This window comes from Amphibalanus amphitrite, unplaced genomic scaffold (assembly GCF_019059575.1).
Source record: "Amphibalanus amphitrite isolate SeventyFive unplaced genomic scaffold, NRLGWU_Aamphi_draft 000042F_arrow, whole genome shotgun sequence".
Lineage (NCBI taxonomy): Eukaryota > Metazoa > Arthropoda > Thecostraca > Balanomorpha > Balanidae > Amphibalanus > Amphibalanus amphitrite.
In genome coordinates this window covers 114,943-139,926 of record NW_024881538.1, presented here as the reverse complement: position 1 = coordinate 139,926, position 24,984 = coordinate 114,943, and the positions used below count along the sequence as shown (strand labels likewise).

General features: G+C 48.5%; 2 protein-coding genes across 2 annotated transcripts in view; both read right to left on the bottom strand.

Annotated features, from left to right (window-relative positions):
• LOC122375932 (trypsin alpha-3-like) overlaps positions 1-3,527 on the bottom strand; it is a 33,445-nt gene extending 29,918 nt beyond the window's left edge. The window contains exon 1 of the mRNA XM_043355528.1: positions 3,321-3,527. Within this exon, the coding sequence (XP_043211463.1) occupies positions 3,321-3,471 (151 nt within the window). The 5' untranslated portion in view covers positions 3,472-3,527. The remainder of the gene's footprint in view (positions 1-3,320) is intronic.
• Positions 3,528-3,935: 408 nt separating this feature from the next.
• Positions 3,936-24,758, bottom strand: LOC122375912 (alpha-mannosidase 2x-like). Its single transcript, XM_043355493.1, has 9 exons — positions 24,419-24,758; positions 19,680-19,967; positions 13,604-13,696; positions 12,213-12,388; positions 11,179-11,312; positions 10,574-10,701; positions 9,935-10,056; positions 9,299-9,431; positions 3,936-7,276 (listed from the first exon to the last, which is right to left on the bottom strand). The coding sequence occupies exons 1-9, from the start codon at positions 24,422-24,424 to the stop codon at positions 5,027-5,029; spliced, it is 3,330 nt and encodes a 1,109-aa protein (XP_043211428.1). The 5' UTR covers positions 24,425-24,758; the 3' UTR covers positions 3,936-5,026.
• Between the last annotated feature and the right edge of the window lie 226 nt (positions 24,759-24,984).

The following is a 24,984-nucleotide window of genomic DNA, read 5'->3' as shown; positions in this document are numbered from 1 at the left end:
AACTCGGCATGCAATGTCCTATTTACCAGGATTGACATTCACAAATATTGAAGCTTTAACCTTAATCCTGTGGAACACATAACAAAATTATGAATGGGAAATTCGGATGGTTTTAACTGCAGTCTTGCTTTGGTCTTGCTTTTGGTATTTCAAAGCCTAGTGTGTGTGTGTGTGTGTTTTTTTTTTAATTCCGTATAATTGACGACGCAGATAGAGGTCGAAGGGTGAAAATTGGCCGGTTAGAGTGGTTAGACGGTGAGACGTAAATACAGCTGCTAGCTCAATGGCTGTTAGAGCTCGTGAAAGCGTACTGTATCCATTTCTTAAGTCTCGTCCGCAGTGGCAGAAGCGCCGGCGCACTCGGGTGCCGGCGAAGTCGCGCTCTGCATCGTCGAAAAATCAGCAGCGAATAGCAGCAGTCTGTCCACGGTGACTGGAACTAGGGACTCGTCGCGGCCACACATGTGAATGGAATGGAATCAAAATCTCAACCCTCGCCAGGCCAGGGCCCTTTTCATAACGCGGACGGCCAGGGGGGGGGGGAGGGGGTGGTTGGTACCAAAATTCTTACAGATAAGGTTGGGACGCTAGTCACGTGATCCTCTTCCCTGCTTATTTCTTAGCGCTGTCGATGGGCTATGCAGAATGAAGCATTATAAACTATCCAGCCTTGGTCATGGACAATGGGTCATGTCAAAGAAAGAAAAAACGTGTCGTAATTATTGCACGTGTTCCGCCATCACTCCTTGGTGCTGACGAAGTATACTGCACTTAAAAAAATTAAGCACCTCCCTGTACCGGCTAATTTTAAGCAGGCTAAATGGGTAATACGCTGTATAAGAAGTTTAGCACCCGTGTCAAAAAGAAACTCCCTGTGCCGGCTTGTTTTGAGCAGGCACTGCCTGCTCAAAATAAGCCGATACAGGGCGCTTCCTTTTGACACGGATGCTAAACTTTTTTACAGTGTGCTTACATACCTATGCCAGTGCGACACACAGTTTTAAAATCGCTGGTTTCGATTCAGATCAGTTGCGATGAAATTATCGAAACCATGTGAAGTTTTACCACGGCCCCAGTGCCTGTTACCGGTCGACTGCTGTTCAGTGGTGTCCAGCGGTCCACTTTCACCACTAGGTGGTCCTGCTTTAGGACAGATGTTCTGGATTCCAACACCACCATACCTGGCGCTCGCAATTAACGGCATTTTCACCACACTTTCATATGTTGGTATATGCATACATACATATGAATATGCATGTATATAGAATATGCATGTATGTAGGCATAAGTGACTTGTATAACAACCGCAATTCGAATGTGCATTCGCAAATAAATGCTCCCAGTTTCGAAAAGCCTCGATCCTTTGGAAAAGCGGTAAGAGCCTTTGAAGAAACAAAAGTAGTGAAATCTTCAGAGGGATTTTCAAAACTTCACTTCAAAACTTCGTAAAATCGTTTTTGATGCACAACTAAAAGTATCAACTTGTCACTGAGACAACTCGCCTTTAACCATCGCCGTCCAAAGGGTTGGGGGGGGGGGGGAGGTGCCTTGGTAACAAGTTCAATAAAAAATGCAACCCTGGTGGCGCAATTTTAAGGCCGATGCGGGAGGTGCGGGTTTGATTTTCGGTGCCGCCCGTCCCGCGGGGTGTCGTCCCCGGCTGGGTCACCAGATGTGGGGTGGGCTCTCACTTCAGCCGCGGCCTGAGGGGGGGGGGGATAGTAGGGCAAGTAGGAGCAGGAACTCTCCTATAATTGGGACAAGTTATAAAATATAGAACAATATTTACAAAAACAAGATAGCCGTTTTGTTTTATTGACACTTATATTTTAAAGCATTGTCACTTTCTAGGTCAGAAACTATCCCATTGAATTCTATGAATAAAGTGACCCATAAAACATGTGTCGCACATGCCCTTTTCTATATTTTGTTTTTGGTGACCTGACCTAAGCTGACCTGACCTTGACCTTGACCTCTGAATGATGTTGTATACAACGAATATTGTCTTGGTAGCCCAAGAACACGTTTTGGGCAATCAGTCTCAGTCCATCACTCCATTCTTCGGCAACTACGGTGCAAGGCCGATACTGTAGAAACTTGCAATTTGTACCCTTGACCTGACCTTGACCTTGACCTCAAACTTTAAATCAAGTACATGTTTTTAGTTATTCGTGATGAGATCTTTCGATTGGCGTTTGAATTTTCCAAATCGGACCAATAGTTCGGGAGTTAACCGGGGGGGGGGGGGTAAAATTCGCCCCCCCCCCCAGCCCCGCGCGGGTTAATGTCGCGAGAGCCGTACCTATAACTGACCTATATACTGACGCTAGGAGTCGCTAGCGTCGTGTGGTGTCGGCTCGGAACGGCTGGGCCGATGCGCGGACGGTGTCGCTATCTAGCGTCGTGTGTGAATCCGGCGCACAGACGGTGGCGCTAGCGTCGTGTGTGAACCCGGCGTACAGACGGTGTCGCTAGCGTCGTGTGTGAACCCGGCGCACAGACGGTGTCGCTATAGCGCCGTGTCGGAACGGCCGAGCCCCGGGTGTATTTGCTGAGCCAACGTACAGATGATGTCGCTACCGTCGCGCCGGGCGAACAGAGGGTGTCGCTAGCGTCGTGTTGGACGGCTGAGCCATCAGCCGGTGCGCCAGTTCTGATAAACAATTGCGGACATGGATCCAAGAAAATGCGGAAATGATGAAATATTGTAGCTGTACGGACCGATATCACACAAAAACCATGAGAAGGTAGCCTCGCGTACTGACAAAATAACACCAGCCCAGTCAAGTGCTGACAAGTGACATCGCCAATCCAACTTCACCGTTTTCGAAATATTAGCTGGCCCTGTGGCCCATTTCAGCACATCTCTGGCTGAAAAATTACTTTCGGAAGATTTAACGTGTGTGTCTAAGTTTATTACAATCACACTTTAATGGAGCCTACAGCATGCATAATTCGGATGAGCTAAAAATTGCATGTTAGAGATGCAATTTTCCCTATATTTGGTTGAAAATTAACAAATACGGTTGATTATAACAATAGCGATTACCAATAACGGCTATGTAACGGTTGATAAAAGCTAAAAGCCAAAAACTTCCGCGATACTGTAGTTCACCTTTTATGGTTTTGTCTTTTGGGCTAATATGAGTTATTACCTTTTACAATTTCCGCGTTTACCTATATTCCTCCACACCGTTCCGCACTTCTTCATCCCACCATTTCCCAACTTCGATCCACCGTTCCCCGACTCCTTCCCACCATTCCTTCCCCCCACACTACTTCCCCTGTTCTCGCCCCGCCGCAGCGCTCGGCTGTCTCACCTTGCGGGACCTCCGTGCCGCCTACCACTCGATCCGAGCGGTCCAGGGACCGGTCACTGACGTCCGCCGGCGCAGCATACACCACCCCGAGCTGCACCAGCACCAGCACCAACACCAGCAGCGGCACCAACATCGGCAGGAGGCGGACCATGTCGGCTGCGCTCGCACTCGGTACCGGCGGGTGTGTGTGGTGTCTGACGGACCTCTGCGGCTGACACAGGTGTCGGCCCGACACAGCCACGGCCCGACACAGGTGCGCCCGAGCCGTGGAGGCCTTCACAGAGCGGTGCGGAGACGCTACGTGGCGTCACCGCACGAGTCGTGATGTCACAGAAGAGACACACAGGTGAAGGAACTGACGTCACGCAGTGGGCTGAACAGGTGTGATTTAGTGTGGATGAAGACCGCCTATAGACGTCATTACCTTGAACCTTCAGTGACGTTCATATTTTGAATGACTTGTAAAGGACCTTTTAACCTTTTGAAGGACATTTTGGGCCTGTTTGCACAAGCATCCCGCTTGCGCCTGATCGCATTCCATTGCTTGTTGTAACGACCTAGTGCATATGGAGACGATGAAAGTATACGAAGAAGATGATTAAAAACAAACGACGATTTAAATGCTGTCAGTTATACTTCCGGTGCTTTAAATAGATACTTTGATCACTATAACAACGAATAACCTTGTCCTCATTTTCACTCTACGGCTTGACAATGCATGTGCGATACCTGGCACACATAATAACAATTCGTAGTCATGGAAATATCACCCTATAACATTGTTTTTGATCCACATATACGAATATACGAAAAGTGGAAAGCCTTTGCGATAGACCTCTCCATACCATAATATAATTATAGACCTCAGAGAGGTCTATGAATTCAACATTTGCCATATCATCAAAACAGTTCTCTATGCCCGTTAGTCTTCCACAAGAGTCGGGTGACTAAAAGACTAAGTCTTATAGCCGTGGCAGGTGAGAACGGATGGAAACACTCGATGTGACATGATGAACATGGTAAGCACGCGAGGCAGCTGGCGGATAGAGAGAGAAAGATAGAGCGAGAGAGAGAGAGAGAGAGAGAGAGAGAGAGAGAGAGAGAGAGAGAGAGAGAGAGAGAGAGAGAGAGAGAGAGGGGAGAGAGAGACAGACAGCCAGATAGATAGACAGACAGACAGACAGACAGACAGACAGACAGGCACGGCTACAAACATAAGACGCAGACATAAAGAGTGAGTTGCTTAGTGAGGGGGTGAGCAAATGAGCGAGAACGACATTTAAGAAAGATTGACTTTAAAGTTAATGGGATTTTCGCACAACGATGCACATTACATACACATACGAAGTGGGGTAAATGGTCGGTCAGAGTTCACTGTTATAAAAGACCTACATATAAAAACCGTAGAAGTAGAAGGCCCATGCTGGCATGGTAACGAGGTTGACAAGGCCCAGTGTCACAATGGGTGTAGTTGCTACTCCAAGCGGATGCGTGAATTATGCGACAGAAGGCAACCTAAGTGCGAGGTCATTTACCGTCAACAAAAATAGCAACAACTTGAGACAAGGTCCTTCTAAAAAAACCCGCACACTTACCACTGTTCGCAAGTCTCGCACACGCACAAATGAAAGTTAAACAGGCGCACACACGTCCTAGGATTTCAGCCTCCCACCATCCCCGTCTTCATTGAGATGGCTCCGATAATGTCACAACAGCACATCGTCGTCCTCCAGCTTGTTGAGGCGTCTCACCAGGGCCAGTTCGGCATAGTCCGGTCGGTGGCTGGTGGTTGTAGCTCGCTTGGCTGACACAAATTTCACACGAAAGCTGCGCACCTCGTCCGGCGCCAGGCGCACGTCTCGCAGTCGTCGTAACTCGGCTGGTGGTGGATCTAGTCTGCCACCAGTCAGCGTGGTCTCCTGCAGTTGCAGCACCTGCAGCGGCGGATGGAAGTCGACCTGTGCGGAGTCGGCCGGCGCAGAGGGACAGCCGAGGCCGTCTCGCTGGTCCGTCAGTCGGCAGTCGAGCTGGCGGCGCAGGAGAGTCAGCTGCGCGCCCTCGCCGGGCACCTCGTACCGGGCGAGCTCGGGCAGCTGACGCAGCGTCAGCAGCTCCCAGCCACAGGGCAGCGAGCCGTCCAGCAGGCGCAGTGGCGAGCGCACCGGCGGCGGCCACGGGTCGTCCGAGAGCTGAACGACCGGCGGGTGGCTGAGCAGTCGCGCCAGGGACGAGCTGAGCGCCCCTGGAGCGAACAGCCGCTCCGACACCGGCTCGGCGTCCGACTCAGTCTCCGGGAGGTACTCGAACGTGAGGGCGAATGATGCCAACACCGGGCGCCGCTCGTGGTCACCGAGTGACGATCCTCCGCCGTCAGCAATCTCAACACCGCTGTCAGCGTCCAGAACGGCAGTCAAAGAGCCCTCCTTGAAGCTGGCGACTCCCCGCGAGTGGTCCATGAGCAGAGATACACGTCGATGAGAGTCTTCCAGACTGACTTGAGTCGTCACCGGGTAGAACTGGGCCGCGGCGTCGGTGGCCGGCAAGTGTGGGCGCCACACCATCCGATAGTCGTTGGCGTCAGCGTAGAATCCGCAGCCTCGTGGCTCGCAAGACTGAAGGTCAGTACGGAGAACGAGTGCCACATCGCGCGGCTCAGCTTCGCTGGGTGGTCTCGTTTCCACCTCGATATGGACGGCCTGGCCGAGCGTACAGTTCGAGTGGTACAGACGGACCGCGAGTCGCACCCTGCCACAGGTCACTCTCGCCTCCGAGAGCACTACTCCACTCTGAACCGTCCAACTATTCCGAGAACACCGCAGCGGCTGAAGCAGCGTAGCGCGTCGATCGGCGTCGGCCAGCGCACCTACCCCGAGTCCCATCGGCTGCCGCTGACCGGTGCGACGATCGAGCACGGTCACCAAGCCAGCAGACTTGTCGAACGTCAACTGGAAGCGTGCGCTGTCGATGACGAACGTTTCGTTAAGCTCAGCTTCAGACAGAACGGGAGAGATGGACGGTGGCACCGCCGGCCGTTGTACAAGAAACAGGTGTAGCGCCACCGGCTCGAGTCGCGCCAGGAACTGGACGCGCACGGTCGAGTCGCCGCCGGCGGTCACCTGTAGCGGCAGCGACCGGCCCGCGTCGTCAGTGACAGTGATACCCGGTCGTCGGACCAGTAGCGATACCAGCGCTGTACGCTGCTGTGCCACCGGGTTAAAGATGAGCAGCCGACGTCTTTGGCCGGCCAGTACCGTGAACTCGACAGGCTGCGGAGGCTCGCCGAGGCGGTCCAGCTGTGGCGGCGAGTGCTGCGCGAACAGCTCCGTCAGTTGATTGTAGAACTCGAGGTCCGACAGCAGCTCAGCAGCCGCTGTGAGCTGTACGTGGGTCAGATCCTGTTGGCTGATGTTGAGCCGTTCGCCGTAGTCGGCCATGACGTAGGGTGCCACAGCGCCCGAGGCTATGTGGTGGTCGCTGAACAGCCCCACGTCCTGTCGATTCATCGTCAGTCGCTTGTAGGCGTGCTGGAACACAGAGAGAGTGCGTGGCTCGCGGTGTCGGCTCCAGGACCACACGAACATCAGCTCAGCGGCGTGCAGGTGCGCCTCCAGCTGTCGGGCGGCGCGCAGCCACTCCGGCAGGCGGCTGTAGCGGCCGGGCGCCCCTGGCTCGTGCAGCTCGCCACTCAGTGAGGGTAGTCGGCCGGCGCCACCATCGGCCGAGCTCCACCGGCGCACCTCGCTGAAATAGTCGGCTGGCGTGGCCAGGCGCAGCTCAGCCCGCAGCTCCGGCCGGCTGGCCAGACACGCCGACAGCTGCCTGAAAGCTCGGTACTCGGACCGCCACGAGGACTCCTTTTCGAACCGCATGTCGCCTCCGAGCGTCAGCAGCGCCACGTTGTGGCGGGACAGTGAACCAATCCTTCCGCCTAGGTCCACCAGTCGTTCGGTCAGCCTCTGTGAACAATATTGCACGCAGAGTTGTAGTTGTAGTCAGCCTATAAATACGTCAGACCAGCGTCGTAACATTATGATATGCCAAACGGAATGGTCAGTCCGGAACGTCACGTGTCGTAAAAAAAAACTAGGGTTTGACAGGGCGCCAGGGATCAGTGTTCAGTGTGTGTGTGTGTGTGTTTTTTTTTTTGTAGAATTTTGTGATTGTTATTCGCCTGAGGCCGAATATATAAGTTAAATATGCGCCACCAGTAAAACGCCTTTCGGGGCGACAAACCAGCGACCGAGAGGCCAAAGGGTGAGCCTTGCGCGTGCGGAAGTGCGAGGGAGTACTTCCAACAGACTTGTTAACGGCACCCTACTAGCCGGTCCACAACCGTGTACCACATTTGAGCGCAATCGATTCAGCCGTTCCAGAGATCTGGAAGCGGCTCCTGCACGTGCGCACGTGCAGCAGCACCCCAACCGTGACACATTGGTATGCATTGTCTCGTGGGTGTTTATCTAACATGCCAGGTTTAAGCGCAATCGGCCCAATAATTGCCGAGATATAGCAATTGCTACAAAAGTGACACCCCTTGGTTTTGCACGTGGCACATGCATAAGGGGTTAGGCACATGGCTCAGGAATAGTCTAATACTTGGTAGAAGGAATGAAGCTAGTAGCTACCCTACAAAAATCTAAATAACCGCAAGTAAATCGGTCTTGTGATTACGGAGATATAAGCTTCGCAAAAGCATCCCCACGGCCGCGCGGCTGGCCGGCTGCTCATACTCAGAAACTTTTGCTATTCTACGTAAGACTTCTCGCGCTCTGCTCGCTCCTAATTAGGTTGTAAATATAGTGGCCTATACTCTACAGCTACCGGATAACGAGGTGTACCTAGTTCTCGAAATTTCTGCTAAAAAGCCTTGGTGATAAAAGCCGATGTCATAAATATATTAAAGAGAAACTAAGGTGTGGCCTTAGTCTATGTATGTATATCTATAGAGGCAACCCTCTTTATGATTTTAGACTGGAAGTAAACTCCGTCATTACGTTTTTTCATAATGACACGAAGATTCCTGTCATTACGGAAGTACTTTTCACGGTATGTGCTTTTCACAGCCGTGCAGTGTTACCTTTAGGCATTGTTCCCAAATATCTGCCTATACAGCTATATTGCGTTCCATCGCGCCTCCCGCTCAGACGGTTTCGAAGCTCGATTATAAGAGCTCAAGCACGGTGAATGGTGATCAAACTACATGAATATGCACACGAAATGGGCCAACCCGGCTTCCTGACTGTGGACTTATATAACGCTGTGTCGTAAAACCTGTGAGCGGACAGTACGGAAATAGGACAGTCAGCCCTCTACTACGGCGTTCGTAACGCCTCAGAGAACAGAAGGCGACGGCTCCCAGCAAGAAATGGTAACAGCCGCTCCACCGCAGGACCATTTACGGTACCATGCGTGTACTAAGTCCCACGAGACTGGGCAAACGATTAACAATACCTAAGTACATATATAAAAGTGCGGATGTTGTAGTGCTCACTCTGACAATATGGATGAGACAGATATGACCTCAAAGTAGTGAGATGGGCACTTAAACGTGGCATATGCAGTTTTGGGAACATGCAAGTGTGTCACACGTTGTGAAATAGGGAAGGCAATGCCTGGAAAATTGCATGTATTTCGCGTAACTCATGGTGACAGAAACGGTCTGCAGCGACGTGGAATTTATTTCTGTGAGATCAGTTTTACTACAAAAGAGAGGCGAAAACGCATGGAAAACGACAGTCATTCCGGAAAAAATGGTCTACGGGACGGTTTTATCAAGGCTCTGATAACGGTCGACCACGAACGGCCGGCCACGATGGGCGAGGCGCAATTAGGGGAGAGAGCGAGAGCGAGAGAGAGAGAGAGAGAGAGAGAGAGAGAGAGAGAGAGAGAGAGAGAGAGAGAGAGAGAGAGAGAGAGAGAGAGAGAGAGAGAGAGAGAGAGAGAGAGAGAGAGAGAGAGAGAGAGAGGCGAATACATACCTTTAATTTGGAGTTTGTTAGGCAATGAGATGAATTGAACACGTCAGAAACAGGAGAGTTCTGAGAAAAGTCTAGCTCTTCGCATGCTTTGGACGCAATTCCAAATGTTCTGCAGCTGTCGGCCAGATAATCCCTAAAAAGAAAACTGTGCGTTAGCCACCTGTCGTATGATTACACAACACTTTGACGGGGTTTATGCGAGTTTTGTTGTAACAGCTGCAAAAATAAGGCAAGCTAGCTGAAACGAGCCTTTGCGTTGTATGTACATTCTCTTATTTAATAGGTGATGGGCCACTAAAGTATTTAAAAGTATTGTTTTCAATACGTGAGGACTAAAATGTCTCACATGGCAGGGCTCTTGGCCAATGGCTGCATATTTAACTTCTGACTGAAAAATACATTTCACAAAGTACGCTCAGCTGTAAACTCAGAAGTCAGAACCACTACGCAAGAAAACTTAATGATACAAGTTTAGCCAGAAGAAAGGTAACGTACTCAATCATAAACTAGCTAAATACACGTCGCTTGTGCCTATCCCATGCTTTATAGTACCTACTCTTTTTGCTACTGTTCCGAGCCTGGCACGTCAGAGGTGTAAAATCGCCCGCGGCGCGCCGGTTGGTCGAGTTTCCTCACGTGAACTGCGGCTGAATGTGCGTGAGTAGAGAGTCAGAGTTGGTGATGTCCCACTCCTGCCGCCACAGAAAGTCGCCCTGCTGATGCGACGCAAAATACTCCTTCCACCTGAGTGACGTTTTCTGTAACGAAAATAAAATGTAACGCGCGTTTAAGACCTGCAACGGCGGGGATTTATCAACGACACATAAATGTGATTGTGTCCTGGAATTGCTCACGATGCATTCATGAGCCATCACGCTCATTAGACAACTCCTGATGCAACTTTTAACTCATGTTTAAGCCCAAGCACTGTGATTCATAAATGACGGAGCTTAGGCTTGCCTAAGCAACAAAATTTATTTATAATAGCTGCCTCTATATACACCTACTTGCAATCAGTTCATGTGTCTGTCATCGTCTGCCACCTGCGTGCAACACTAACATAACTTACGACCCGCGGCTGTCCACCGCCTTAATGTCCACTCATTAATTACCCGCCACGGTGCCTAGCTTTCCTGTATTATACATTTATACAAAGCGACGGTAATTGTAAGTAATTGCAGGCCTTTAACGACAGGTATTATCTGTTGCAGACTACGATCATATCCCACCGCTGCCGATGTGCATCGCTGAGTTTTATGAATGGGCCCGACTCACCAGTATACTGGCGCCGTTCAGGCCGGCCGCGCGCAGCAGGTACGACAAAGTGGAGCTGTGACCAGCAGAGGTCAGCGACCACCCGGAGGACACCGTCACGTTCAAATGGTGGTGAACCCACCGGTGACCTGTTGGAGTGGCCAGATATCGCACAGAGTCAGACCCGGCGACCCAAGGTAACTTTTGTACTGATGACCTGCTGGATTGGCTGGTTATACAAACAGAAAACAGACCAACGGACTGGGTATGACATAAAGGCAAGCTAAAAAGTGATGTGAAGCGACTAATCTGTTAGAGTGGCGAGTTCCATACAGAGAACGATCCCGAGACTCAACTGGGACACATTCAAATGATGACACAGTCTGCTGTGGTGACCTGTTGGAGTGCCCAGATACATATACCGTTCTATTGCAGCGGAGCAGAAAGGCCATTACAAAGCGAAATGGCGTCTGCACGGTAGGCTCCACAAAACGCTGCAGTGGAGACAGGGTACGAGTTGATGTGCCGCCTTTTACCTACCTTCAGTGATGTGGTCATTTCCTAGTGCCTAGCCCTACTTTCAGTGAGTTGGTGTGCTGCCTATTGCCTACCTGCCTATTGCCTACCTTCAGTGAGCTGGTCCAGCAGCGGGTAGAGTCGGGTGACAGCCCCGTCCGCCATCACCCATCCGCCGTTGGCAATCTCCAGTCGGCCGGAGGCAGCCAACTGACGAAGAGTGCCGCGACGCGCCTTCGAGGCACTGCGGGGAGAGAGAGAGACAGAGAGAGAGAGAGAGAGAGAGAGAGAGAGAGAGAGAGAGAGGGAGAGAGAGAGAGAGAGAGAGAGAGAGAGAGAGAGAGAGAGAGAGAGAGAGAGAGAGAGAGAGAGAGAGAGAGAGAGAGAGAGAGAGAGAGAGAGAGAGAGAGAGAGAGAGAGAGAGAGAGAGAGAGAGAGAGAGAGAGAGAGAGAGAGAGAGAGAGAGAGAGAGAGAGAGAGAGAGAGAGAGAGAGAGAGAGAGAGAGAGGAGATGTGAAGCGAAGGAAACTATTGCCTGGAGTTGAGGGGAGGACAAAGGTCACTGAGAATCACTCAAAGCACAGAACCATTCACTGAGGAAGCGATGTGCAAGGCGTAGCGGCTGCGGTTGGCGGCGGTGAACGGGCCCCAGTCATTACCGTTTATGCACGGCGGCGAATGCTGGGGGCCACAGATTTGAGTCGCCCGGAAACGGTCGGAATGACAGCCGTCCAAATGACATAGTCCAAACCTAGGCACGTACGATACGGGAACTCCAGCCTGGACGGCCGTACGGGGAATACCGTAGGAAATGTAGCCGGGCCACTGATTGGGGTTATATGAGCAGACAAAAGTGAGACAAACCCATGAACGACCTCAGACAGAATGGTTAAGATCAATACTCATTTAAATGCAAGACATTCTAAAAAGACGACCAAAATGGAAGCCAAATAAAGAGACCGCGACAGCATCAGACACGACGGCGCCAGCAGACCCAGCCGGACACAGCGTCACGATAAGTGTCGCTATATAAGTGATAAGTGTCGCAGCGTCACGATAAGTGTTCGGCCAGCTGAATATGCCACCGACACCCACCATCAGTGACATGGGCCCACTCTGTATGCAGTTACTCCGCAGCACTCACCCCTCCCACCAGAGCTGCAGCAGGCTGATGTCAGACCAGGTGAAGCGCATCTGCGGCATCTGCGGCATCATCTGCACCAGCGTGTCGAGCACGCGGTGGGTGTGCCGGAGGTGACACGAGACCAGCGTCAGACGCCGGCACTGGTCGGGAGGGCGGCTGAGGGGCACCACCAGAATCTGCCGAAACAGGTGGAAGACACTGGTCAAATTGTCAGTGGACGGCACCACTAGAATCTGCCGAAACAGGTGGAAATTCGGCCGGTGACACTGGTCGAATTGCTAGTGGACGGCACCACCTGAATCCACCGAAGCAGGTGGAAATTCGGCCGGAGACACTGCATTGTTCTACAGTGGACGGCACCGCCAGAATCCACCGAAAAAAGGTGGAAATTGCAGACTCTGGCCAGAGACACTGGTCACTGTCAATGGACGGCACCACCAAAATATACATATTGAAACAGGTACATACTGCATATTTTGGTTACTGTGACACTGGTTAGTACAACTAAACGAATTTAAAGTGGACGCAAAATAATATCTCAATGCAGGATAGATGCATTCTTGAAAGAAAGACTCGTCTAAAAAAGAAGAATACGTGACGACAAAGTTGCGAGAAAGCACACATAAACACATACTAACCAGGCAATAATTATTAGATGCAATTTTACTCTTCTGAAAACACCTCCTGATACCTTCATAAATACTTTCATGTATGATCTCTGGCTGAGCCCGTCATCTGCTATTGTCCTGGTATTTATGATCAAATGTGCACTTGCTCGTCCCACTTGAGGACTCTTGTGGGCGAACGGAGACGTCACCATCAACGTGCTCAACGTGATGCACGACAAAAACGCCCTTACCTATGATGTGCTATATTTGATCAATTTTCCTGTATAGAATTATTATTCAAATTCATTCATAGCGAGGCTTTTCATTCCCCGCCGAGACAAAAAGCGATCTTGCTTTCGTGTCCGCATGAATATAAGGCCCATTGCAAAGCGCTACGGGTGCCGTTCGAGCCCCAGCCCGCAAGTGACAGCATCCGTTGTTGGTATAGCGGTAGTGGCATGGTGACATAGTGTTGGCATGGTGCTAAAATATGCCGAACGCACAAGGCACACTGGAACGCCTCTCCCCTGCTATGTCGTTAGTTCCGTCTGTTGTACGAATAGCAAATGCGCACCAGTGTTTGTACAGCCGAGACTGTGGTGAGAAAGTTGAACGGTTACAGAGAACGACATTCCACCGCGCTAAGGCTGCACTGAGAGCAAAGGATAACTGGGATGCATATGATAGAAGCTGCCACATGCCCTTTCCATTTTATTTCACGAATGATGGCAGTTGACAGTGAAAAGAAAATAAGAGGTATAATATGTTTTCCTTTGTCCTTACCTTTAACGGAAATGAAGAATTTTTGGATATTTTGCGATATCTTCTTTCCAAATCATCGTTCCAAAATGACGAACGGTCTTCGGTCGACGAGCGCTGCCAAAAAAGGTAACACTCCCTAAACAAGCTGACAGCGTTCCAATAGGTATTGGATACAATCGTCAATCATCACCCACGGGCCATGGACCAACAAGGCCGACGCAGTCCCATGTGCTGAATATTTTTCAGACTACCCCAGTGTGTATTTATTCCACATCGATAGGCGGACACTGAAAACCAAAATGATTCTCCTGATGCCCTGGTCATGGGCATTTATACCCGCATGATTCCCTTTTGATCCTTAGATTATACCCACTTTTTCATTCCCTTCGATTATGCGGGCATCACAGAGGGAATCCGAGTCCCCAAATATGTCCGTAATACTCCCATATTATACCAGTGGCGCTGATCCTCTCGATAGAACGTAAATAACACCCAATTAGATCTGTAATACTCTCCAATGATTCTCAGCTACGAGAATCATTGAAGAATCAATACTGTCTCGCGATTCCCATTTGACTCTCTCATGATTCTCCAATTATGTCACTATGATTCCCGGAAAGGGCATAACTGCCATTTTCTCGCCGCCATGACAGTTTGTAACTGTGAGGTGGAGTTGACTGCGTTTCGGGGTTGGATTTTCGGGCATTTAAGTGTGTTTTTTAGGTCTGTGACTTTCGCAAGCGAAGTTTTTGTTCCTATTGCACTCTTTGATATTTCTGACACAGTGTAAAGACAATATTTTCCTAAGAAACACAAACAGAATCCATCTTTATGCCATGGATGGACTGAGAGAGAGAAAGAGAGAGGTTGAGCTCATCGCTGGGAAACCTGTCACCAGTTTTGGACGACCAGCCTACAGGGTGGGGCAGCATAATCGGGAATAAATATCAAACGGGATTATTTGGTCATGAATTTAAAAATATAGCTCCAAGCACTATTTTAACAACATCCCATCAATCGGTCACCTTTTACCTATCCCTCATCCTATTTGACCGCCCTTCGCGTCGATGACCTTCTCAAGGCGGGTCCAAAAGCACGCGCATGCACGTGCAGCCTCCTGCTTGTCCATGATCGCCCATCAGCTTCGTACCTTGCACTGAAGACCGTTTTTACTGATGATAAGTTGTTCATTAAACTTCTACCAAAAAACGCTCCATATAAAGAATTTGGTCGGATTTAAATCGGCGGAGTTGAAGGACCAGAAGTTTTTGGTTCATCTCAGGTGGAGGTGCCCTACACAATAACATGTCGTCCTCACTGCAGTACCAGCACGGACAGAGTCCTCGTAAGACGTGATCTGGACCGTCAGTGATCCTCTCTTCCGACGACTCCACGTGAGTCTGCCAGAGTGTGGATGTATTTACCAGAGGTGCTCGTTTTATCCGGGCTCGATGAAGTAGGGTGCACCACGTGCACCTCCCTTGAAGACCACCCATAGGTCCATCACCTCAACAGGATGTTTACTTTGCATGACCGCTGCAATATTCTCGATACAATCCCCTATATGGCATGCCATTCTTTTTTATCGTATTCCAGTCGGTGATAAGATTTTTGGTCGCTGAAGTTTTGAACATTGTTTCTTTTTAATATGCTCAAGAGCTTCTTCCTTATATTCAAGTGAGTCATCTTGTATGTCCTCTGCTAAGAGTTATTTTACGATGATTACGTTAACTTTTTGTCCTAAGTATCCCCACACAATCCTTATCGTCCGTGATAACACGTTGACCTGTCCAGCAACCTTTACGTGGAATGGCATTGTTTTAAACAAAATGTTCTTGTTTTACTCGTTTAACATTAGTGTCTATGGGCGCGCGCAAAGCACTTGGAGCACCGTCGAACTATTTTGCTGCTCTTTTCCAGGAAGTTGCATGCTCATGGATGTAGTCATGTCAGATGATGCACAACTTTTGGGCGTTTCATTGCCATGATATAATTTATCAAAATAATGCCATGCCTACTCATGACCAGAGCCCAAAAAGCATTCCCGATTATGCTGCCCCACCCTGTACGTGACTTTATGGGGACAACCTGTGAAAATACATCTCGCAGTCGAGGTAAGGACGAACTGCAGCAGATTTATAATATGTTTTTTGGAAAAGTGTTTTTATTCTATATTCTTTTTTACCGCGCCGTGCTGGTGGTCTGAATTTCCAGTGTCGTGCTGGGGAGGGGGGGGGGGGGTGCGTTTTCACCCCTCCCCCGTCTAATTCGGCTCCTGGGCCACGTAGCGACACGCGGTAAGCGGCATTCGAAAAAGCGTAAAATAAATTATGAAAATACTTCGGTCATTTTTTAGGTCAGGTAACCAGAGGTCATCAAATGTCAAATTTTATACATTTCAACAATTTTCGAAACACCCAGCGCATAACTCGGGAACCAATAGAGCTACAGCGCCGGGGAAGATCGCATTCGATACCTCTTTTACAGGCCTATCTGAGGAATGCTCTCAGATTTGACCTCAGGTCAACGGATTAGCCTCCAGAGGGCAAAACTCCAAAAATAGCCGTATTTACGAAAAAAAAGTTTTTCGGTAATTACTTTTGACTCAAATAAGTCACGATATCAATTTTACCAGCATCGTGTTCCTCTCGTCGAGAAGCGTCGAATGAACTATAAGTTGACCTGGCAAGGTCATTTGGAAAATTTGACCTCAGGTCAAGGTCATGACCTGACCGGACAGAGTCATGCTGCATATCAATCGATCCGTATCGTCGAGCTGAACACATCTGACATGTTTTCACCGCTCTAGCACGTCTCTATCAAAAGCTATAGTAAAAACTGCTGGTGACCTTCAATGACCTGATATGACCTCAGGGGCACAGAGAGGGGTCATGTGTACAATTTGCAGATTCAGTGTGTCATATTTACTTATAAACCGATGTTTGTAAGCTTGCTTAGAACGACATTTGTTCAAATGAGGCACATTTCAATTTTCTCCTGTTGACTTATAAAAGAGAGGTCGCAAAATTGACCTGACCGTAGGTCACAGATATCAAAATTCCAAGATATAAATTTTATACATACTGCTACTCTTATCAATCGCCTAAAGTTTTAAAGCGATCGTTCAGTCGATGTAGCTACAGCGAGCCTTTAACCCGCGCCCTGCAGGGGGGGTGTTTAAACCCCCCCCTGTGGTTTTTCGCGAATATCTCAAAAATGGCGGCGCGTTTTTGGTACACCTTATCATACATCAATTCTACACATGTTGTGAAAATGTCAGACCAAGGTCATTCAAGGTCAGGTCACCAGGTCACTTGAAGTGACCTCACCTGATAAAAAAGTTTCAATGTCTGCCATAGCTACACCGAGTGACCGATCGCTTTGAAACTTTCAGCGATTGCTAAGAGCAATAATATGTACAAAATGTTTATCTCAGAATTTTGATATCGGTGACCTAAGGTCAGGTCAATTTTGCGACCTCCCCATTATAAGTCAATGGGAGAAAATTGAAATGCGCCTCTTTTGGACGAAAGACATTATAAACACTCCCAAACACTGAATTACAAGAGGTTTAGACACACTGAACATGAAAATGGTGTCCGTGACCCCTGTTTATGCCTCTGAGGTCATCTCAGGTCACGAATGGTATCTAACAGTTTTTCGCAAATAACTTTTGATAGAGGCATGCTAGAGCGATGAAAAACGCCTTAGATCTGTTCAGCTCGACGATACGGATCGACTGATATGCAACATGACCCTTTCCGGTCAGGTCATGACCTTGACCTGAGGTCAAATTTTCAAGTTGACCTTTCAAGGTCAAGTTATTGTTCATTCGATGCGTCTTGACGAGGGGAACACGATGCCGGTAAAAGTAAGCTCGTACAAGGCTTGGGTCAAAAGTTATTGCAGAAAAACTGTTTCCGAAAGAATCGGCTATTTTTGCAGTTTTTGCCCCCATGCAGGCAAAACAGTTGAAATTAGGTCAAATCTGAGAGAACTATTCAGAAAGGGCGTTAGTAGGGCTATCGAATGCGTTTTTCCGCGGCGCTGTAGCTCTATTGGTTCCCAAGTTATGCATTGACTTCTTGGAAATTGTCGACATTCGACCTGGAAATCGGCGAAATTTTGCCTTCAATGACCTCTGGTGACCTGACCTATGACCTGACCAAAAAGTGACTGAAGTAATTTCGTCATTATTTTTGGATCTCTTTCGAACGCCGCCTTCCGCGTATCGCTACGTGGCCCAGGAGCCGAGTTAGAAGGGGGTGTTCAAACACCCCCCCCCCAGCAGGGCGTGGAAATCCAGGACCCCCAGCCGGGCGCGGGTTAAACTTGTTCTGAGACCAGGTCACTTGACGGGACCTGGTGACCTGACCTTGAAAGACCGGGACCTGAAATTTTTACGAGTTTATATTCCATAATGTAGAATGAAGTTAATATCCTGGATTGTCATTACAAGAATGCGTGTCTTGTAAAACATTGAGCCTCAAAATATCTTGCAAGATATTTATTTTCAGAAAGTTACCGCTGTATCGGGTCAGGATGTCCGCTGTCCAGTAAAGAGTAATGAACATTTTTAGTACGCCTCAGATAGGTATGTTCTCCCGCTTTTACATGGGTGGCATTGTCCCTTTGAAGCAGTTAAGTCTGAGTTGAGTCAGATTACAACAATTTAGCATTGAGTTGAATAAAATTTTGTCGCCGTGATTGTTCGTGAATAATGGACAAGTCAATCCGATAAACTTCCTGAGTCCAGTACGACCCTGCTTCCAGAACGTCAGTAAATCAAAAGTAGTAAATTAACAGTGATGCTACGTGTTTGTTTCACAGAGGACGTGCCGCTCATCATTCTGCGGTTGCTGGGCGAGGAGGCGGCGGTCGTAGTGGAGGCGCCCTGCGTGCTGTCGTCAGGGCCTTTTATCCAGGAAGGACCCTCTGGAGGCGGCATTACGTTCAACGTGCTGGTGGAGGGCGCATGGTGACCAGCGCCACCACTCTGGACGGAGCGCTGCTCCTCCTGGGGATGGTGCATTTGTGATTCAATCTGCGAGTGTCACGGGCGGTGCGTTCCACAATGTGGTTTTTGTCGCGACTCATCATGGGCCTGCGCCGGTGGAGTCGACTGCCAAATGCCACAGCTGACGCTCAGAGAAATCTCGCTGAGCTGCAGTGAAGTTTCGAGCATCGGGAAGTGATGTGCGGGGCGCCCTGGTTGCGAAGAGAGCGGGGAGTGCACAGACGGCGTGTGTGCCCGTTTGTCGGAGTGGAGCTGCAGCAGGAGGGCACAGGGATAATACAGGATGCATTACAGGGTGCATAATACAGGCACAGGGACATTGAGCGTGTTTAGGTACGTGTTTCTTTGTAATCCCAAGCTGGGAATCACATTTTTCATTCATTCTTTATGATTACGTGACTCAGCAAGAGGCTGTGAATTGCATTCGTGCAAGTACATTTGAAATAATACATGCCACATTTGTAAGATCCATGTTTATATGTTATGCTTGTATTCCTCACTTTGCCAGTGAGAGTCGCGGCCCGGGAATTTTGTGGAATCAAGGGGGAATATCAAGGGTGATAATTGGGGCATCATGAGAGCATGTAATGGGGTATATCGTAAGCATCAATAAAGCATAAAGTGGGATTTCTAGGGGTAGATTAGGAGTGTGATGGGGGCATTATATGGGCATCAAAGGAGAATAGACGCAATTCTGTAAGAATATCTGAAGAATATATGGGGTATTTTAGGGTGCTCGCAGGGGAAGAATCGGGGCATTGTCTGTATTCTCCCTAACTCCCTTGTGGGAATATTTGAAGAATTTTGGCAGAATATTTTGAGGATCATAGAGCGAAAATGGGAATACTTGAGGTAGAGAACAGGAATATTTGGGGTGTTGTTTTGGACCATTCTCCCATTATCCGCCAAAGGGAATCATTTTTGTTTTCAGTGGAGGCGAGTTTTGCGCATAACCAACCAGCAATTAGCATACATAATACCCACATACTATAATATGTATTTATATCCTACATTATTGCAAAGACGTGCGCGTTTGGGTCGCAGCTCGCAAACGTCTCCACCGCCGCGCAACTCTCTCACCGACAAGTTGAGCATAGTCAGCACGGACTGCAGGTCGATGTCGACGTCTGCTTTCCGTTTGGGCCAGTGGCAGACCTCCTCCTCTGGCCTCTGGGTGGCCAGTCGCCTCAGTCTCAGCCGGTGGCCGGTGGGTGCAGTCTCCGGCGGCGGCACGTCCATCAGTGAGAGCAGCAGCACCACCAGGCAGCAGTAGAAGACGGTGCCGGCCAGCAGCAGGGAGCTCGGTCGGCGCACCGGGCAGCGGGCCGACCGGCGTCCACAGCGAGGGACCAGCCAGCGACTGGGGGCCTGGGACAGGGAATATATCAGTCTCGTGGGGCTGTTAGTGGCACCTCTAATGGGTCCAGTCAGTGATCATGATCTGGAATAGGAGATGAATGTACTACGTCATCGGTGGGTTTTCAGTTAACATTGACAGAATACTCCGTTAAACAATTATACGTACTATGAAATATGACGTCCCTGATACCGGTTCAGGCCACAATAGGTCACCCATCACAATAATAGGTACAAATGTATACTGAGGTCTGAGACACTCGATGTATGGCCCGAATTCGAGCCAACTTTGCAAACGTAGAAGTTTTAGTGAGGTATTTTTCGCACGTTATTTAATCACCGTTACCGGTTACTTTACTTTATCTTATCGCAGAAGGTAGGAACCTGATTTATTTCAACTACAACCCCATTGACTTACTCAAGACTCTGCAATAAATCCTTTGTAAATGTTTGTTGAAAGCAATATGTCGGATGTGGTTAACTACTCTCACAATCTTCTGGGCCATATAGGAACAATTAACATTGCTTGCTACTTTTCAAGCCATCAGTCCCAGCTCATTGCACCGGGTGGATGCTTTCGGCGAGAAGCAGGCTCCACATTCTCTCACTGAAACAAACCCCGCCCAGGGGGTTGGATGGTACACTGGGTACACGTATAAGTGCCTCCCTAACATCGCGAGTACATTGCGTTGTTCGAAACCACTGAATGTTTATTATGAAGAGTTGAACAGCTATCGTATGGCCACTGTTACCTCAATGTCGTAGTAACTTGGGGACAGGAGCAGAAAGGGTGCCTTCAGGAGAAAATACAGCAAAGGATTATACCTCGCTAGACCTGTTGTTTTTAACACTTTTTTAAGCCGGGGGATGGTGAGACCTCTCTCACCATTTCGCCTCAACTGAGCTAGAGCTTCGTGGGAACAACCAGAGTGAGTGCCGTTACAAGACGCAGCGATTGGTATGTAGCATGCATCGACTACCCAATTTTAAGGATTCAGGTCAAAGGCTAGTTGGTGACGAGGTCAGGTCGAGTGCCCTAAGTCCAGTTTTTTTTTTACGAATAGCTTCGCAAACAATAGTCGCACAGCCACGAGTTTGGAGGACCCGACGTGTGTGTAACGATCAGGTGCGTCGAATGACTTTTTGCTTGGGAAAGGTCAACTAAGAGTGCTGGGCTCAGGTCAATGTCCGGTCATAGCTGCTTAGGTCACGAACCTAGGCGAATGATATCATATCTCATATAATTAGATTTGGTAGCCCTTCCTGAGGCAATCGATGGATTTTATGGCTCTCCAGCTCAATTAAATTCCGAGTTTTTGACGAAAAAGGCCGACAAACTAAAACGACCTTAGTGATCTAATGTATGACGTCATGCTAGGTCCCCAATGCGAACCATAAGTATCGAACCCTGCTAGACGTGTATGAGGTGAAGATTCCAGTTGTTTGAGATGGTCCTAGATCATTTCTGGTGCCGAAATAGCAATTGCAATATTTCTCTAATTGACTTAAAATGCTGAGCTTACTTTACCGACCTGAACTCGGGTGAAAATGACATTTATCAATGCGAGACATGCAGGTTGTGAGAGCTAGGGGCCTTAAGCTGCACCCCACTGGGCCGGGGTGGGGGGTGGAGGGGGAGAATCTACCTCAGGTCCCTTTTTATGCCAATAGTTTCTAAACACGTTTAGCTACGTCAAGCTTTCGGCGCCTTTTCATTTGGCATATTCGTAAAGTTTGATCAAATTCTTTGGATATTTAGAAACATGATATTTTATTCACGTCATGTCACGCCATTTTTGCTTTTAAAACTGAAAAACTTCAAGCCCTCTAGCATATTCAGTTTTTAAGAAATCAATACGTAACCAAATATGTGAGTATTTTCTCTGTCGTTCGACTGGTCATCGCTTATTTTGAAACTTTTTTACTTTGATCTAAAATTTTCAAAAGATGTTTAAACAAAAATTCTATAAATTTAAAATTTGGAGCCAATAAAACGGAATGCATGCTAGAAAAGTGCAGTCTGGACAGGTATAAGCTCGAAAATGTAGAATTTATTCGAACTTTACGTCATGACGTCATGTCGCACATTTTTTGTTACAAAAATGAAATTTTTGAGAGTTCTAGACCTTATTACGGGAATAAAAAGCACCATTCAATTTGCCCTGAAAGCCTGAATCAGATATACCCTGTGGCGGTCTTAAAACACTTAAAACACTTAAAACACTTAAAAAATTGATCTCACTTGACCCGACATTGACTTGACCTAGGCCTAATCCTCATCCAAATGTGGTGAGTATATGCTCATTGAGTTCTGTATGACTTATGAGTATCATTTGAGGTACGAGCAATATCCCAGTTATAATCAAGCTTGTATGCGCTTGTGATTGATTGTACAAAAAAGCACGTGCCTCGGTCACATACATGTCAGTGCTACACACTACACAATTACACATGTATCTGCACCATGAACTTCTCTAGGTAGGTATATCATAGACTACTCTGTAACACAGTTGTCTATGCTCGCGCCTATTCTAGGCATTTTTTTTTTGTGAATAGGCCACGTAGCGGTTTCAGAGTCGTTCATCATGGATAGTAACGGACCGCGCCGAGGACCAGTCCTTCCGTAACAGCCAAACGCAGGCGGGACGGCGCGGGGGAGCGGCCGGTGCGACCACGGGCCTCCGTATAAGGGCCCAGTCGCCGCGACAGCAGGTGAATGAACTCGAGAGCCGATGTCGCCGAATAGCTCACGCGCCTCACCTTGGAACAAGCGGAAAACAACCGCCGCCACACACCAGCGTCCGCGGGAGTCAGCTGCTACGCTAGTGATGCTCTTTGGTCACAGGTGTTTGTAAAGAGGACCGTAGCCAATTGACTTTTCTCTGGCGCTTATTTCTTTGACGGGCTGGCAGGCAATACCTTCAAAGCTCCTTTCTGTCGCATTGAAATAAGGCAGCCTGTGACTGCACGGATCATACTGGGCATCTTTATGACATGATCTATTCATGACCCCTTAAGTAAGACCATATGACGTTGTTACGTACGACCATGTTACATGTCCATGCGTTCCATCGTTTCCGTTCTGAGGATGGTCAAATCCTTCTCCTCCCCGGCTCAACCCCTTGATACGGGCTGGATGGTCACATCTATCCAACGCTTGTAACTCCGCCCCAGGAGCAGGCCCGTAGTCGGGTGCGGTGACCATTAGCGGGGGAGGATGACCTGTCCACGACATGGGCTCAGCCCCGACGGAGCACCACGGTGTCCAACCAGAGCAATGACTCCCCCTAATTCCTATCATCTTTCCGGCTCTGAAATATTCTCATCAGAGCGGAAGAGCCTAACCCAACGAGCGAGAGAGAGAGAGAGAGAGAGAGAGGGAGTGAGAGAGAGAGAGAGAGAGAGAGAGAGAGAGAGAGAGAGAGAGAGAGAGAGAGAGAGAGAGAGAGAGAGAAAGAGAGAGAGAGAGAGAGAGAAATAGGGAAGAAGATAAAATAAATAAAATGTCCGTGTGCATTTTCTTAAAATGCGAGCTTTCTGCACGCTTTCTATGCCTATCAATGCCTCCAGATGTCATGTTTTATCAAGTTTTTATCTAAAAGGTTAGGAAGATCTCTTGAGTAGAGCAATGCAATCTATACATAAAGCCACTATTTTGCTTTATCATATTGTCGTATTGTGAATAGTTTCCTATCTACCATTCTAACCATTCGCTTTTTGTAGAAATGCCTGCATGCTTGAATGTACCTTTAGCTTAGCTTTTTTAATATCATTCATTCATTCATTCATTCATTCATTCATTCATTCATTCATTCATTCATTCATCATTCATGGTGCATGCTACATATATAGATGTGCCACGCTAAGTTCAGGCTGACGGACATAGGTACTGTAACAAAACTAGAAATATTTTGAAAAAAAAACTAAAGGGGGGGGGGCAAAAAATGCCCCCCCACCACCCGGAAGGTTAATTAACGTTATGTCAACAATTAGGGTACCTATAGGTAATATGGCTAGTTGACAATGTCAGCTGGTATTTATTTACTCATTCGTTTATACAACCAGTCGTAAACTGATTCTCTGTTAAGTCATTTTCAATGGGCAGAAATAGCCGTTTTCACGAAGGACATTTGGTTCGCATTTGGTGAAGATTCGGGGCAAATTTGGCTCAGATTTAGTGAAATTAGGTTTTGTGTATTTCTTAGCAGCTATCAGCTAGGGTTCTATTAATTGTTTGTATTCTGCCTCGTCATATCATCAGACGTTATCATTGATTGAAGTACTGAAACAAACTCGTTGTATATACTCAGTGTATCTCAGTGTATTTGTATACAAATATCTTCATACAGTGTATGAAGATATTTATTATAAATCAGATTAGGTGCAGACTTGGTGAGAATTTGGTGCATTCGCCAGATAGCGCGTCGTGAAAATGGCTATTATGATTTCGCCTTCCAACTTACCTCCATGTCTCTGCCTTCTGTTCCTTGCCACTCTAGCTCCTTCGTAACACTCTCTCCTCTGCCATCACTCTACCTACTCCACCGCTCTTCCAAACGCTTTTCACTACTCTCGCCACTCTGCCCCTCACTTTCTGCAGTCACTGGTTACTCTATCCCTCTCTTCATGAGGTCACTCGCCCCACCTCTCTCTCTCTCTCTCTCTCTCTCTCTCTCTCTCTCTCTCTCTCTCTCTCTCTCTCTCTCTCTCTCTCTCTCTCTCTCTCTCTCTCTTCCCCACACCACTCGCTCCTGACGGCAGGCCGGTCGGTAAGGAACTGTCGCCGCCACCCGCACGCACACTGTCTGCCCTCCAGACCTCCACCGACGAGTCTGCCGGCCGCGCCTGTTTCACACGTCCACTGGAGCCGGCGCGCCGATTGGGGGAGGTATATGGTAGGGAGGGAATACCTACCTACTGCCGCCGCCTGTTCCGCATGTCTGCAATGACTGGCAGTCCGGTTGAGGAGGTATTGTTATGAGGCTCTGTTTGACACACCTCTTGGTTCGTTGCTTCTTTCCTGTCCCCG

Bases quoted from the DNA above. Each gene is read 5' to 3' on its own strand.
- LOC122375912 (XM_043355493.1), bottom strand. The intron at 11,313-12,212 runs GTGAGTGCTGCG...CTCTCCCCGCAG, and splicing joins CTGCAGCTCTGGTGGGAGGG to TGCCTCGAAGGCGCGTCGCG. The intron at 10,057-10,573 runs GTGAGTCGGGCC...TTTTCGTTACAG, and splicing joins TGAACGGCGCCAGTATACTG to AAAACGTCACTCAGGTGGAA.